Source organism: Serinus canaria, chromosome 1A (assembly GCF_022539315.1).
Source record: "Serinus canaria isolate serCan28SL12 chromosome 1A, serCan2020, whole genome shotgun sequence".
NCBI lineage: Eukaryota > Metazoa > Chordata > Aves > Passeriformes > Fringillidae > Serinus > Serinus canaria.
The window spans coordinates 67,458,981-67,474,860 of NC_066314.1; the positions used below are offsets into that span (position 1 = coordinate 67,458,981).

The window sequence follows — 15,880 nt, forward strand, 5'->3', positions numbered from 1 at the left end:
TTCTTCCTCTTTCCTGAGAAGGAAGATACAAAACTAACAGAGAAAAGTAAAAGGTAAATAACTTCAGTGTGAGAATCACAGTCAAACACTTATGTAGTTATTTTGCTTTTCAAAAGTATGCAAGACCTGGATCTGTGAAGGTCTTGCTACCTTCATGAAAGAAGCAGACCATCAGATCCTGTACACTCTCATTTTGTCACAGACAAGCATTTGCAGATAGCTTACAGATGAGCTGAAAGCTTCAGAAAGGACCAGAACACTTCTGCTTCAAGAAGTGCTCTTTGAATCAAGAAACAACACAGCTAAGCATGCACATGGATAAGCAAAGGCTTATCCTTCCCTACATGTGTGCCACAAAGCCAGAGCCCAGTGCTTAGTCAGGAAGCTGGATCAGGGACTGCTGCAAAGATAAAAGTTCTAACAGGTATCCAAAATCTAGAAAGAAGGGGACTTTAATCCAGACACACTTATTGCCCAGTCACAGAAACATGCTGAAAAGCAAAAGAAGAAATAAATACCATAACCATCTATGTGGAAAAATAGAGCTGGCACCTAAATGCAGCAGCAAAGAGCAGTAAAACAAAAAAAACCAACCTTGTGAAGTAATCTTATTTCCTAAGAGCAAATTTAAAGCATTTCTTCCAGAAACAGATTAAATAAGCTTGGAATCAGGATTTCCTTAGTCAATCTCCATTTGAGAGGAATGAGACAATAAAAGGCTTATCTAGCATTTAGAGTCTACTTTACATGAGGGCACAAACATTAGAGCCTCAGGTTAAAAACACTGCATAAAACCAGTGCTGCTGCAGCTTGGCAAATGCCCTTCATGGCACAATGTAAAATCCCTACAGTTCCTGATTCACTGCAATCCTTAGAGAAGATGATTTCAAAACATGTAGTTGTAATTCATCGGCTTCTATTTTCCATGAAAGCAATCTCAGAAGTGAGCATTAGGAAGAGTCAGGGTACAGTTTGGATCTCCTGCACAGAAGCAATAAACTTGTGATGGGAAATGGATTGTGTTTGTTTTATCTAAGCAGCACAGTTGTGTTGCTGTAGTTCTCTCCTGTGACAGAAGATAGAGGGAGCAGAACTACTGACCCATTTTTCAGGAAGAATGATGCTCCAGAATCCCAGAGTCCTACTCAAAAGCCTTGCCTGCAATCCAACATTATTCCTGCAAATAGCTTGACACCACTCCTTGCTCTTGAATTCCAGCTTCACAGAACAGCTCATACACCCAGCTCAGGTAGAAGTCCTTGCACAAACAATCCCACTTTTCAAAGGCTGCTGCCAATGCCCCAGAGAGAAGTGATAAGAAACTCCATACACACACACATTTTTATTTTAATAAATAGAGTTTTACAGGCTCAGGCTTTTTTTCTTTTTTAATCACATATACAGAACAGGAAATGCCTGACCAAGTAACATAAATTGAACTACTAACCTTGGGAAGGAATACATGCCCTCTAGAACACTGAAGACCATAACTGAAAGGGGATTTGACATCAGCAGCATAGTAATTTACTTCACAGATCAGATAACTGAGAGAGACATGGCCAAAGCAAAGAGAGTGACCCTAAATGCACCACTTGTCTTTAGAGAGTCACAACAGTGTAAGGAAAGCCAAGAGCCCAAGTGCCTCCATTTCCTAGTGCCACTTCTGGATGAATATGTATGTCTTCACATCCTTTGAGCAATGCATTCTAACCACAAGTAGAGAGGCTAAGCACAGCAGGTATGCAAAATTATTCGATTGAAGAACAGATACTGGATGACACAGTAATGTTAAATTTCAAGATTTTAAATTAGCAGATGCTTTTGCATCCCCTTCAGTATGGCAGTGGAACAGATCCCACCTTCTCTCATAGAGGCTTAGTCCAAAAACTTCCTGTTGGCATTAGCACCAAAGAGAGCCACTCTGATTTCTGGCATCATCTGTAGAGAAAGAACACATCAGTTATGTGAAATGGGCAATAAAACTGCTGTAGGTTCTTCCTGCAGGCACTGTGGGATAGTTAGGTTGGCTTCAAAATTAACAAGTCAGCTCATCTGAGCTTGCTGAAGTCTTTCCCTGATCACACATTGCCTGCTACTCTGTAGACCGAAAGCACTGCCTGTACTGCAGCACATGAAAGAGATGCCAGAGCTAGGGTTTTCTGCACTTGGGTGTAATAGGTCTCAGCCAAAGTTTGTACTCAAGCTAGCTTCAGTAATTCAAGTTAGCCTCAGCATTTCAGCATCTTGACTGCAGTGCAGTCATAATCGAGGCTTTCAGTATCATAAATTATTGAGTTTTATGCTTAAGCTTAATTCAAAAAGAATCATTCTGGGGAAAGCCATGCTTTTCGCTGTAATTTGCTTCTTTCCATTCAAAAATAACTTCCTACTTGTCATTCCCAATGAAATCTGATGCCATGCACTATTTGACACTTTGGAAACACAAGGATTTCATTAAAAGAACAAACTAGTTAATTGTGTTTTGTTTATCCAGGTTGTTGGAGAAACTCACCTGCTGGGCTACAAGGTCCAGCCGACTTTCCAGGGTATTGGAAACTTTAATTTTACCATCACTGTTGTAGATTTCAACACCTCCAGCACTAAAGATGGACAACAAAAAAGAAATAATTCAGTGAAATTCACGGGTCAGGGTCAGAATGTGGCAAACATATCCCAAATCAGCATTTATAGACAAGTCAGATACATGGCTCACATTTCTCTTTTTTTTAAAAACAATCTTTTTGATCATATCTTAATAGGAATGAGCACAAAGAGATCCAGTGAGGCAGCAGCACAAAGCATCTTAGGAGTTATCAGGGACCACCTGTATGTGCAAGGACCCTCATTAGCATGTTTTAAATGGAAGTGGAGCTTTGCAACTTGTCCCTTCAAAACAGCTTCTGACTCTGTGTTATTAAGACAGCTGTCACATTTTGGGAAGTGAGGAAAAGAGCTAGAAGCACTGTTTGTTGGCCCATACATAAAGATGACAGAATATACAGCTTTGTCTCTGGTACCTCTATGATACCATATGGAAACAGAGCCTTGCAGACAGAACAGACATAAACCCCAACAAGTGATTATCCTGCAGCACCTCAAGACTCAGTCTGCTTCATCTTGAGACAGAAAGCATGGCTACATCCATATTCTCTCTCCTTAAAACACCAGTGGTTCAGTTCCTATGCACAGTTATTCCCTGCTCCAGAACTGTGAATCAGGCTGGAGATTGCACAAAACTTTTCCCCACATTTTTGGTGGAGACAGTGATTGTCTGCAGAAAACTGCAGCATCTGTGTCTGATAAACTCAAAGAAGTGCCAGGTCCACAAGAACAGCAGCAGCCACTTTGAGGATATTCCATACTTAATTTTCTGACACTAATGTGAGCTGTGGCTTGAAAAGTTGCATTAAGTTAGTGCCCTGTACAAAACAATCCCATTTTCCTTACATATCTTCTGGCAGGAAGCTGTCTTGGTCAATATGAACATCCACATCCCTTTTTATGGCATTTTTGTAGATGGGAATGCTCTTCTGTACAGCAGTCTAGGACACAAGATAAACCTCCAGTTAGCACTGACAAATACTGCTGCAGCACCTGGGTTTGAGCATTCAATCACTTGTACTAATAGAAAAAAGGGATTGAGGCCTCTTTCTTTGTTTTTAATTAAGCAAATGCATTTCAGTTTGGCTCTTCAGCCAAACCCAGTTATTATTCTTAGTACTGTAGCCATGTCTAAAGTTTCCAAGGTAATATCCAAGCAGAAAAATGACCCCCAACTTTGGGAGCACACTGTAGCTGCAACAGAAGTGCAACAAGCAAAGCTTGTTTCCATACCACACAGAGAGGGGATTGAACAGCAAATCCATGCAGTCAGGTCTCAGCCTCTGTGAGCAGGGCACTGCCAAAATATTCCAGGTGTCTCACCTTGACCATGGGGAGATCCTGCTTCCTGCACCGAACAACTAATCTGGGCTCAAGCAGCTGGTAGAATCCCTGCAAGGAACAACCATTATAACCATTGCAGTTTCAGGAGCTCAATGTTTTCTTTGTCACAATTATTCAACCCCAAGAAAGGAAAGAAGCTGATCAATTTGAAACTCAAGTCCCAGCAATATCAGCCTCATTTATTTAGATCTTTGCTCACCCCACACAGCCATTCTGAGAGGACAGCACCAATATTTGAGGAAGAGCCCAAATATGGATGATGGTTTTGGAACTCAAGTGCAACTAAACATATGGAATCTCAGGACTGTGGTGGCCAGTTACACATAAGGATCACTACTGTCTAAGCAGACAGAACATGCAACCAAGGCCTTGAAGACATGCAGCAGTCTCAGATGCCTGTTCTAATAACTCCTGCCTTGCAGTTCCTGTGCTAATACCTGAAGCTAGAACAGAATAAAATGAGTTTAGTTCCAGTTTGAAGGGTCCTACAATCATCATCTGGTCCAGCTATGAGCACAGACCCCTCACTGGATCTAACACAACGAGCCAAGAGAAGTGTGGCCAATTTGCAAGAACAAGGAGGGGTTTTTTTTGATGTACAGCAACACCAGACCTGAGTGTGAGAAAGAAACAACACCCAGTTGGTGGCACAAGCTGGTAGGAGACACTACTGAGAAAACTCTGCCAGCAAGTGTGACAGGAGAGCTCGTGGATGGCTCCTGGGAGCTCACAGCAACAGGACCAGTCTGTGCCAGAAGGAGGCACCAGAGCTCACAGCACTGACCTGGCAATGCTTACTGGACTTTCAGGGGTTCATTTCTGGGCTTTAAGGATGTTCTTCTAGGCAAGCAAAGCTCTGGCTTCTGCTTTCTGTGCCTGCTTCTGTCACAGGCTCATTCCATACCACAGGAAATTTGTCAAGGCTTATTAAGTCTCAAATGCTGGAAAGGCTTTCAAAGCGGACGGGTATTGACTGACTTGTGGGCTTGGAGGAACAGCCTCTGACAAAGGAGCACTGGATCCAACTCATCACTACAGGAGCTTCATGTGTGCACTCTAAAATGAGTGTGCACACCTGCAATTATTCTTACAATGCACCTGCTGCTGGTATCCCAGGTTCTACAGCTCAACGTAAGCCACAACCTTGTCTGCTCAGAACCCAAGACTCAAAGATATTGAAGTGATGTTTAAAACTCAAGGATCACCCAGATCAGCATTTGATCCAGACTCCAATACAACTGTAACTTTCAGAGGGCTGTTTCTGACAAAAGAAACCTAGGGGGCTAGGGCAGCAATGATCTATTTTTTACAATTTAAATATTTACCTGTAGAACTAGTCCATCCAGCAGTGTCTGGTACCTGGCAGTATCCTTCACCACCTTGGCAAGTCTCTGCTTGGCCTCATTCAGCAAATCCTACATTCAGAAGAAATCAGATCAGCAGAGCCCATCTGTTTGGCATTTGGTTTCATGCCTACCAACTTTCTGTACTTCTATTATAGCTCTCACACCCTGCCAACACGTAAATGTACACTCCAGCTGGTGTTCATCCAAGCTAGACCTCCATCTCTGTGCATGGCACACCATCCCTGCCCAACACTTCTCTTCCTCCTGCCCTGGGCTGACCTCATTACAACCTGACAATAATTCCTTTTGTGTGAAAAAGGGAGAGCTCAGGAGTAAAAGGATGGTACTTAAAATGTTAACTTAGATAAATTAAATATGTAGTAAATAATTGCTTCATGTAAAATAATACAGTTGTCCAAATAAATTTTTTTCAGCTTTATGGCCAAGCAAAGAAATCCAAACTATTTTTCCATCAGATAATATTCAGGTTAGGTATTCTTTAATTGTAAGTAAACACAAATCAAAATTTAAAAAAGAGAGCTTATTTTTAATTTTTAAGTAGTTGTCTTGATTATCTTTACTCAGCAAATCAGCATTGGATGGGATTGAATTTTTAAGAAATTTTTAAAGAATCAACTCAAAGCTCCTAAAACTCAACCATAAGAAATACTTCAGACAGAGAAACTCTCCTGTTCTACCTCATGGTGTTTAGAAAAAGAGTGCACAGTAACACAATCAGTACGAAGATATAAAACTATCACAGTTTACTGTCATGGTCAAACCTAGTTATTATGTCCTCCCTAGAGAAACACTGTATTTCTGGAACTGCTCATCTCTCATAAAAGAAGCCAAAGATCTGATAAGGAAAGAAAGAGTGAGCAGCATGTGACTTTAAATGTCTTAAAATGAGGAAGACTGTTTAGAATTACTCAGAAGCATGAGGTTGAGTCAGCAGATAAACGAGGAAGAGATTACCCAGCAGAGACTAAGACAACAGAGTTAGCCCTTGAGCAATCCACCTTCCCCCTCTCTGGGAATACAATCTAAAGTTTGAAGCTCATTTTAAAGAATCAATAAACTGGTGATTTTCTTCTGCTAACTCTTCTTTTTCATGGTAGCATCAACCTGAACATTTATCCCGTCTTTTATTTTTGACTTCCACGGGCCTCTCAAGCTTTTCCAACAGCTCAACAGCCCCATCTAGCAGAACATGGAACACCCAAACAATCTCTGAGGTGGGAGAGCACAGCAAAGCTGCTCCCTGAGCAGAATGGGACACACTGCCCGTGCTGAGAAATTAACACAGGAAACCCAAACAAGTCTGAATATAGCCTGCTCTGATGAATGATTACTCACCCTCTGTATCAACACACACAATGGTCACCAGAACAAGAAGCAAAACTTTTCATGGCCTATGGGCCCTTGAAGGACACAAAAAATCCCAGTTAGTGGTGTTTTAAGCCTCCTTGCTTATGCCACACTGGGTTTTTCAAATAAATGTTGCTTCAGGCAAACAGAATTTCCAAGTTCTACCAACTGTGCAAGAGAGAGTTGCTGCTGTTTAAAGAAACAAGTTACTGTGAAATGACAGATACAACACTGCCTGCAATGTTCCTGGCAGACCAATGTACTTCCCTAAAACAGCAGGTAATGGAAACTGTGAAAATAAGGAGATAGCAAAGCTGGACTAAATCCTCAAGGCCCTTTCAGAGCAGTTTGGAAAGCCATTTTTATATGTTGAAGCAAACATCACTCAATCAAAAATCATATTTTCTGTAGAGAACAGTTCTATTTCCTAACATATGGCAGAAACAGAGACTGTGTGTTTACTTCAGAGATACTCACTGCAATAAGGTCATCCCTTGCCTTGAGGACCTTCAGCCTTGCTTGATTCATCAGGTTGGACATCTGACTGCAAGTTGCATGATAAAGTTGAATCAATCCATCAGCCTTTGACAGAAGAACTGTAACATTTAACTGCACACCTTGCATTTAAAGGCAACAATTCTACAACACTTAAAACCAAGGTCTGTTCACCTGTCTGAATCTGTTTCTGGACTTGCACAAAAGATTAAACTGCAGAATCCTTTTCTTGGTGAAGACCCAGCCAAACTAAACCCAACATGATCATCTATCCCAGGTTAACAGACCAGGGTAAAGTTCTAGATGTTAACTACATAAAGAAATGTGAAGGATTCTTTCATCACACTGTTATACCACAGCAGCTCAGCTTTGATCATTTCTCCCCAGAAAAAAACAGGAACTCCTAATTAGAACTAAATATGTTGTCTACAATTTCAGTGTTTGCAAGGGCAGAAGAATTTTGTATAAAGTCAACAACAAAATGCAAGCTCAGGCTTTGAAGTCAGCTGTCTAGCCCAAGCAACTTACATTTTCTTTTGCTGTTCAATTTGCTTCTCCTTCTTTTCATAATACTCCATGATTTTCAGCCTCTGTGTCTGAACAAGGCGACCCTTCTCAATGTTGAATTCTTCTTCTGCCTACAGTAAAAATTAAATAACTGAAGTGGAAATTGATTCCTTGGGCTGAAAAAAACAGAACCAAAATGTAACAGAGCACATTCACAGACAGGATAGGATGATACAATTTATGGTTCCATATAAACACCCTTCACCTCTTTAAGTAATTCTTACAGAAGGAGGGTGACAGCACAGCTTTTAATTTTTTTTTTTTTTTTTTGCAAAGCCTCACTAGACAGAATGTAAAAACATGTGGATAATTGTTACACTTATATCTGAGAATCCAATCTCAGCTTCTAAATTCTGTTTGCAGATCTTCAGGAATACATGTTTTAGTACTGATTAAATATCTGTGTAAACCTAAATGTTTAAGGGAGATTAAATATTATCAGCAACATGTATGCTGAGTCCAATACCAACAAGGCATTTCACTAGTGGTATAATGCAGATTGTTGGGGCTGAAAGGCACCATTAATCCTTCTTCAGTAAACATCTATTCTCTAACACCAGGTTAATATTAAACCCAGTCTCTTGTGGCTTGACCTAAGTGAAGCATTCAGCAAGTAATTCAACTCCTGCCTTAAATACTAATTTAGTGGGGGAAGGTGTTCTACTCAATCCAATTGAGTCACGTTACCTCTCAGCTCTCCTGATTGCTCAAAAAAAGAGTTGAACTTTGATATGAATATATTTATATTCAAGAACCAAAACATTGACCAAAACCAGCTCTGAGTCATTTTCATTTGTCAAAAGCTAAGAAATGCTACCTTTGTTTGGTACAATTTTTGCTATAAACTAAACAGAAACCAGCTGCAGCTTACAAAAGTTTCTAGTTCTCTCTGACTGCAAACTTTCAGAGCAGGATGTGGGAAGCAGTTTTCCTTTTGCACTTACTGACAGTGAACTTCCATTTTTACCTTTGCATCTATTTCTTCAGCCTTCTCATTGGCTTCCTGCTCGATGAAAGCCATCATGTGCTTGATCTGCAACAAGAAAGAGGAAAAAAAATGTTTCCTGTAGGAAAGGACATTGACCAGAGGAAGTAGGTGTTTATATCTACCCTTCTGTAGATCCTCCATATCCATTTACTATTTCATATAACATTGTTTTGCAAGGAAATTTCACTGAGCATACACAAGAGTCAGTTAATCTTGATATATCTTACAAGAAAACTATTTTCCCCAATAATTCTATATAATGCTCTTTCCCTAGCTGCCATTAGAAGAATGCACTTCAGGTATGCAACCAACCATAAAAAAAAACAAAAACAAACCCACCAGCCCCAAAGTAAATTTGTATAAATGCAAGGCTGGGTATTTTTGTTCTTCATTAATGAGCCCAACTTTTTCACCCTTGGGATTATTAAATAAACCTCCCAGACTTCAAAAATCCTCACACAGCAAAATGAGTCTGTTTGTTATGACATTTCCATGAAACATAAAGGTTACATAGATGGCATCTGAATGAACCTGGCCCTTCCACAGGTGCACAGTGAAGCAAAGCAAAGTGCCACTGACCACTCTGGTCAGATCTGTACAGCCACAAGTTCCTTTGAACACCAGGGACTCTTCTCTTGGAAAACTCTAAGAAATTCTGTATTCTGTAATAAAAACCTATAGGGTCACTTTGGAGGGGCTGGGGAAGGAGACAGCTGCAGCAATGCTCTGTGACCCAGACCACATCAAGAATGTCACATGCTGCTTCAGAGCCTCACAGGAAGCAAGAAGTTCTACTTGAAAAACATTTCTGAAGCCACCTCAAAGCACTACAAAGCCCAGGTCCAGCAGCTGAAAGAGCAGGAAAGCAATCAGACCAAGTTCTGTTCATGCATCACATGCCTCTCTGTGACCAGACCTCAGTTCAGGTTCCCATTTGGGGCAGACTGGAAGGACTCATTCCCAACCAAACTGCAACTGGGATGAGGTACAGACACTTCCATGGCCAGATGGAACAGACCCTAAAACCTACTGACTGTTTGCTTGCACTTAGTGATGAGACATATTTTGCAGAAAATCCAGTTTGAATAAACTCACACAAAAGACTCTATAAATAGAATCTCGTGTTGAAATTTAATGTTTCAAAGAGATTAGAAAGGTGCCAAGGAGAAAACTGAGCCAATGGGCAGCACTAAGCCCACAGAGATGAAAAAACAGAAGTGAAGAGACAAGATTTTAAACACATGTTAACACAGTGGAAGAAGTGAACAGTAACATCTACATCCTCAAAACCAAATCAGCAGGTTTTCTTTTAATTAGTGTCTGCAAAGACTCTCAAGTGCTTGTCTACCTACTCTGCCTTCTGTCCTTCAGAAAGGACAAGAGAGGCATTTAAAATAAGGTTTTTATTTTGCTGAATAGCCTATTGTTGAAGAAGACTTGAGAACTTAGCAGCAGCAGCCCTTATGTTACTGAGTCACTTCCTCCAGTGTAGTCAGGTTTCTGAATTTTGGAAAAGCACTTTAAACAGTTCTGGGTGTTCAGGAAACAGCCACTGTGTAAAGAAAAGGAATGAGCTGGAAGCAAGCTAATATGGAATGCACTTATCCTAAACTGATAAGACTGAACAGTGTTACTTCCTTCAAAAGCTACTGAAATCCCCTTCTGCTTTTTCTAGAAACGAAGAGAGATCCAAAGTGAGATTTTCACATCTATAAATAGGACTAGTCTTAATAAAAGTGACAAAAATATATTTTGAAATGAGAGACTTATTTTAAAGCAGTATTTCCTATAGAAAGGAAGAAGGGGCTTTCGTGTCAGGAGCAGTGTGATTATTCTTTCCAAGGGAAATTGTAGATGTTAGATGGGCTTTAGAAGTGACCAAATGAATCAATATATTAAATACCTTTGACAGAACAACAAAGCAAGTCTTACAGTGGGAAAAAGTCTCAATCAGAGATGATTTTCAGAGTGACAATCATTGGAAGTGTGGTGGCAAGGAGCTAAGAGGACCTGCTGGCAAGTTCATGCCAGACTGATCCACAGGCAGGACTGCCAGCCATCAGCACTGTCCAGTTAACAGGATCATCCTGGGCTCAGGAGTGTAAAGCACTGACAGGAATGCTGCAGATGTGAAATGCTATCAGCTTTACATGTCTGATACTTCACCAGAGCCTGAACTGCCCTTTGAAGTTCAGGTCCACTCTGGCTGAGCACGACCACCCTAATGTCAGCTTTATTTTTATTATCTTCATGGAAGAGGTAGGAAAAAACCCCTGAGCTTTGCAGATAAAAGGAATACAATGTAATGCTACAATTCTCCTTCTGGAGAAAAGCAACCTACCAATTTTACTTTCATTGTGATGCTTCCTTGCCAAGAGACTATGTTTACTGAATGAGAAAGTGAGACACAAGTACTTGTGATGCAGAGGACAAAGGGAACTCAACTGATCTGCTCATCACCTGCAAGAAACTACCCAGACCAGTGCTGACTGGATCCCCACGGCCTTTAACACCACACACCACCTCCAAGCCAGCTGAAAGCAGTTTTTTTAGCTGAGGGCAGTGTTTACTGTCAATAGGGACAGGGTGTCCTGCCTCTGGAGGAGAGTCCACAGCCAGACTTCAGGGCTGGAAGTTTCCATTGCAAGCCAGCCCCAGGCTGCACCACCCTGCTGAGGATGTAGAGCTGAAAAGGGCATTCAGGAACGCTGAGCAGCCCACCCAAATGCTAAGGTACAACTAAATGCAAGTAACACAGCTACAAGCAAAAAACAGATGGGAAATCCTTAGGGAACCATAGAATCTTTAAAGTTGGAAAATACCTTTGGGATCACCCAGTCCAACCATCAACCATAACCTTTAATCCACTAAACCACTTCAGATCAGACACCTCCAAACACCTCCAGGGATGCTGATTCCACCACCTCCCTGAGCAACCTATTCTAATGCCCAATCACCCTAACAGGGAAGGATTTTTTTCTGATATCTGATGTGAATCTCCCCTGTCTCAGCTTAAGGCCGCTTTCCCTGGTTCTCCCACTACAGGCACTGAAGAAGAGACCAGCCCTCACCTATAAGCATCCAGCAGCCTGTAAAAACACAGTGCTCATCTAAGGCTCTGCATTTACCCGCCCTGGGGTGCAACCAAACCCAGCAGACAGCACACAGCCTGCTCGGGAACCCTCTCGTTACAACCTGGCCTAACACGGCACCAAAACGCCTCAAGGAAGTTCCCCGCGGGCGCATCCACCCCGGCAGGGGAAGATTCGCCTTGTCGGAGACTCCTCTATCCAGGCCAGGATCCTTCCCCTCCACCGATCTTCCTATCCCAGGGCAGCAGGCCCGGGCCAAGCGCTGCACTGCGGGCCCGGCGCCGCCAGCCCCGCTCCCCGCGGCCCCTCGGGGGCTCCGCTCGGGCCGGGCTCGGGCCCTACCTGCTTCTGCACGTCGGCATCGCTGAGCGCCATGGCGGCGGCGGTGACAGGCGGTGACAGGGACAGGGACGGGGACGGTGACGGTGTCGGTGGCAGCCGCAGGCCCAGCAGACGCGGCGGGTGCCGTCGGTGGCCGCGAGCGGAATCAGATCCGGTTCGGGTCACGGCCGGGGCGGGGTCGCCACACGCCCCGCCCGCCGTGTCTCCAGGCCAATAGAAACGCGAGGAAGGAGTGATGTCACACCGCCATATATGGCGGGGCGCGTGTTGTGTCACTGTCAGTGTCACTGTCACTGAGGCATTTACAGGGAGTTAAAGCTGCAGCAGACAGCGCTGAAATGCGAGGGGACGAGCTCGCCTGTCAGGCCCCAAGGCAGCGTTGTGTTGGCAGCGCCCTGGGCTGCCCATGGCAGGAGGGAGAAGCAGAAGGACGCAGGAAACAGCCGGACAAGGGAGGGCAAGGAGGGCCTGGCAGCAGCGCTGTTACTGCGGCCGTTCTTTATGGCAGAATTCAGACCAACTACAAATTCAAGCAAACTTCATAATCTATAATAGTATTGGTTTGTTTTAATCGGCAAGAGGCTTCAACTTCCAATCTGCAGGAACATTTGGTGGAAAAGATAAAACCATTCCTCTACAAATCACTGTCAAGTGCTTCTTCCTTATTTATTTCCATTTCCTTAATTTTTTTCTGTACTTTTTTTTTCCCTCTGTGGAAAAGCTTATGATAAAACTCTGTGTGTAACTTTGCTGACTTTTCATATTGCCTTTATAATGCTGAAAATCAGCTGGTAATTTGGGTCTGGAGCTTTACTCTTATTTCAGGCACCATCTAAATGATATAAAAACCAAGTTTGAATAAAGAAAAATAATATATAATAGCAAATGATAATGGTGCCAATTATTATAAAATAAATATTTCTAAAAAAAATAACAAATACAGTCGGAATTATATCCAGGCTATTTCTTTTCCATGTGCCCCCTGCCTTGCCGGGGGCGTTCGGTTTGGGACTCTGACCCACCGAACCGACACCTGCAGCCACGTGAGGTCAGGGCGGCGGGAACTGCACTGCCAAGGGCTCCTTTTTCCCCGAATCCCCGAGGAAAACGGGGGAAGTTGGCACAAACCCCCCCTCCCCACGCTTTTTCCCGGTGGCGGAGGCTCCGTGACCGCCGCGAGCCGCTCCCGCCCGGCCCCGCCCAGCCGAGTGACGCGGGCGCAGCCCCCGCCCGGCCCCGCCCCCCGGCGCGAGCCGTGACGCGCGGCACGCGCCGCGCCGCGCCCCGCGCGCTCCTGCCCCCGCCCCCTCCATCATGGCGGCGGCGGCAAATTAGGGCAGAGCCCGCGCACGGGGCGCGCGCCCGCCTCCCCCCCCCCCCACCGCCCCCGGCGGGAGCGACCCGGGAGCTGCGGCCGCTCCTTCGCCTCCTCCTCCTCATCCAGTTCCTCCCCGCGGCGCCCGCAGGTGAGGAAACGGGCGTGGAAGCGGGCGGGCTGGTTATTTATTTTTGTTTATTTTGTTTATTTATTTCTTTCCCTATCTGTCTGTCTGCGTTTACTTATTAATTTAAGGGTGGTGGGGGAGCGGGAGCGCGCTGGGCCGCCGGTCCCCGCTCCCCTTCCCCTCCCGCGCGCGCACCCCTGTCCGTGAGTGGGGAGGAGGGCGGGGGGCGCGAGCCGGGCGCGCGCGTTTCGGCGGGGGCGCGGCGGGGGCAGGCGCGCCCCCTGGCGGCCGGTGCCCCTCCCGCCCCCGCCGTGACCGAAGGACGCGCGGACCCCGGGACAGCCCCGGGGCAGCGCCAGGGCACCCCCGGACCCGGCGGGCAGCGGTGGCGAAGGGGCCGTGCCGGGCCCCCGTCGGCGGCGGAGAGCCGGCGGCTCCCCCGCTGCAGGGGCCGCGGCAGCGCGCGGGCTGCGAGTCCCGCACGGCCCCGCCGGTGACTCATCCCGCCGCCGTGCCCGCCCGCCCGGGTATAAATATCTCATTCATCGCCGTAGTAACTGAGCGGCTCACGCCGCGCTCCCGCCGGCGGCTCCGGCGCCGCTGAAACTTGGAACGGCTTTTTTCGGCTTCTCAAACCCAAACAGGCACGTTAAGACAGAAGGTGAATGGGAGCTCGGTAATAAAAGCTGTGTTTGTCATAATTTAATGTTGTGGTGAGATGGTTTGAAGCTGCAAAGGATTGAGGACCTTTGTAGTGGATAACGCGTGCAGCTTTTGGTTTTCTTCCTAGAAGAGAAATCACCCTAGATTTGCCTAGAATGCTCACCTAATTGCATTTCTGTCGAAGGTCAGCTACAGCCACTGTCCAGATGAAGAAGAATTATGTTTTCCAGTATTTCCATCCATTAAGTGCCACCAGAGGATCAGTAGTGGCTGCAGTATTGATTCATTTCCAGTAGGAACTGACATGTTTGAACTGAGTAGCTCTCAGTTTATTATAAACAATCTCTTAGTCATACCCTCATACACAGTTGGAAAAGTACTCCGGAGAATTTATCTCCCAAGTTGATCACAACTGGATGCTTTGGTTAGTCCTGCCTGTTATGGGAAGTGTTTTCAGAGACAAACTGCTGCAAGGTTTAACTAGCCCACACATGCAAGTCTCACCCAAAATCCCCACATCTGGTAAGGCTGCAGAGTGCCTGAATATTTTCCATCTTGTTGATACGGGGTGTGGCTTTGTAGACCTGCAACTCCTTGAAATTGCGTACGTTTGGTGAAGGACACCGAGGCTGTAAATGCAGCTGAGCTGAGAGTGGCTGCCTGTTGCAGAGATTGATGTCAGGAAGACGACCCAAACCGTGAGCATATCGAGGTCAGAGGTCCTAAAAATGATTTGAGCTGCAGTGCTGCCATCCTGCTGCCTCTGTGCCTGCCCTTGCTCGGCTCAGTGCTCGCTGGCTGGGGCCGTGGGTGAGTGGCAGTAATTCAGCAGCAGCAGGAGGTGTTCTGCCACAGCAGCTCAGGGTGACTGGCTTTGTGGCTGGTGAGTGAGGCATGGGCTCTAGGTGGGGAATGCATCCAGCTCTGGAGTGATTCCATTTTGGACTGGAAGCTGAGGGCCGTGGTGCTGCTGCTGTTTGGAAAAAGCTCTGGCAGCACTGATGTTTCTGAAATCCGTAGGTGATGTTGTTTGTAAAAACCAGCTGAACTGCTCCGGGCAGTAGAGCAGTGATGTTGCATTTTGGGGTTTGAATGATGCAAGTAAACACATCTTGATGCACAGTGGGGTTTTACAGATAGGGACTGAAACACAGCCTGGCCTCGTGGCTGGGGATTATATTCACTGTATTCATTGGTAGGCTTGTGCTGCCCATTATCCAATTTATAACTCTGCTGTGGATTAGGACGTGACAGATGGGGAAATGTCAGTCCTGCTGCAACTCCTGCTCTCAGGTCGCTTGAGCAGCTCAGCCCACATGAAACAAGTGACAGCAGGGCCGGAGGAGTGACAAGCTAAGTCAGCTTCAACAGGTATAGCCTTCTACCCCACAAGAGTGCAGGAACTGGGAAAGGTGATTTTTTTTTTTTTTTTTTTGCAGGCAGTAATTGGTAATAATGTCGATCTTTGTCGTTTTTTAAGGACAGTATTCCTGCAGATATCTTGTTAAACATGAAGCAGCCCTCTTGCCCTGGCTTTGAGATTTAGGGAGTCTGTGTAACACCTTATTTCCTCTGCTCCATTGCATCTCCTGTACAAGCTTTTCATTTTAAACACTTTCTGGACTCTCT

General features: G+C 45.0%; 2 protein-coding genes across 3 annotated transcripts in view; one reads left to right on the forward strand and one right to left on the reverse strand.

The window, feature by feature from the left end:
* Window positions 1-1,327: 1,327 nt before the first annotated feature.
* ATP6V1E1 (ATPase H+ transporting V1 subunit E1) lies at window positions 1,328-12,322 on the reverse strand. Its single transcript, XM_009095132.4, has 9 exons — window positions 12,144-12,322; window positions 8,689-8,754; window positions 7,683-7,792; window positions 7,137-7,203; window positions 5,271-5,360; window positions 3,925-3,993; window positions 3,448-3,542; window positions 2,513-2,600; window positions 1,328-1,938 (listed from the first exon to the last, which is right to left on the reverse strand). Exons 1-9 carry the CDS (start codon window positions 12,174-12,176, stop codon window positions 1,876-1,878), a joined length of 681 nt encoding a protein of 226 aa, XP_009093380.1. The 5' UTR covers window positions 12,177-12,322; the 3' UTR covers window positions 1,328-1,875.
* Window positions 12,323-13,520: 1,198 nt separating this feature from the next.
* BCL2L13 (BCL2 like 13) overlaps window positions 13,521-15,880 on the forward strand; it is a 34,310-nt gene continuing 31,950 nt past the window's right edge. The window contains exon 1 of one of the 2 annotated variants that reach the window (XM_030238306.2): window positions 13,521-13,609. The gene's annotated coding sequence lies outside the window, so the exon portion shown is untranslated. Of the gene's footprint in view, window positions 13,610-14,821; window positions 14,964-15,880 lie in introns of those variants that run through there. The other variant, XM_009095136.4, reaches the window with a different exon arrangement.

Coding starts and splice junctions, on each gene's coding strand:
- ATP6V1E1 (XM_009095132.4), bottom strand. CDS start 12,176: ATGGCGCTCAGCGATGCCGACGTGCAGAAGCAG. Junction 7,793..8,688: donor CTGAAGAAATAGATGCAAAG/GTAAAAATGGAA, acceptor TTTTTACTGTAG/GCAGAAGAAGAATTCAACAT. Junction 3,543..3,924: donor AGGATCTCCCCATGGTCAAG/GTGAGACACCTG, acceptor CTTGTGTCCTAG/ACTGCTGTACAGAAGAGCAT.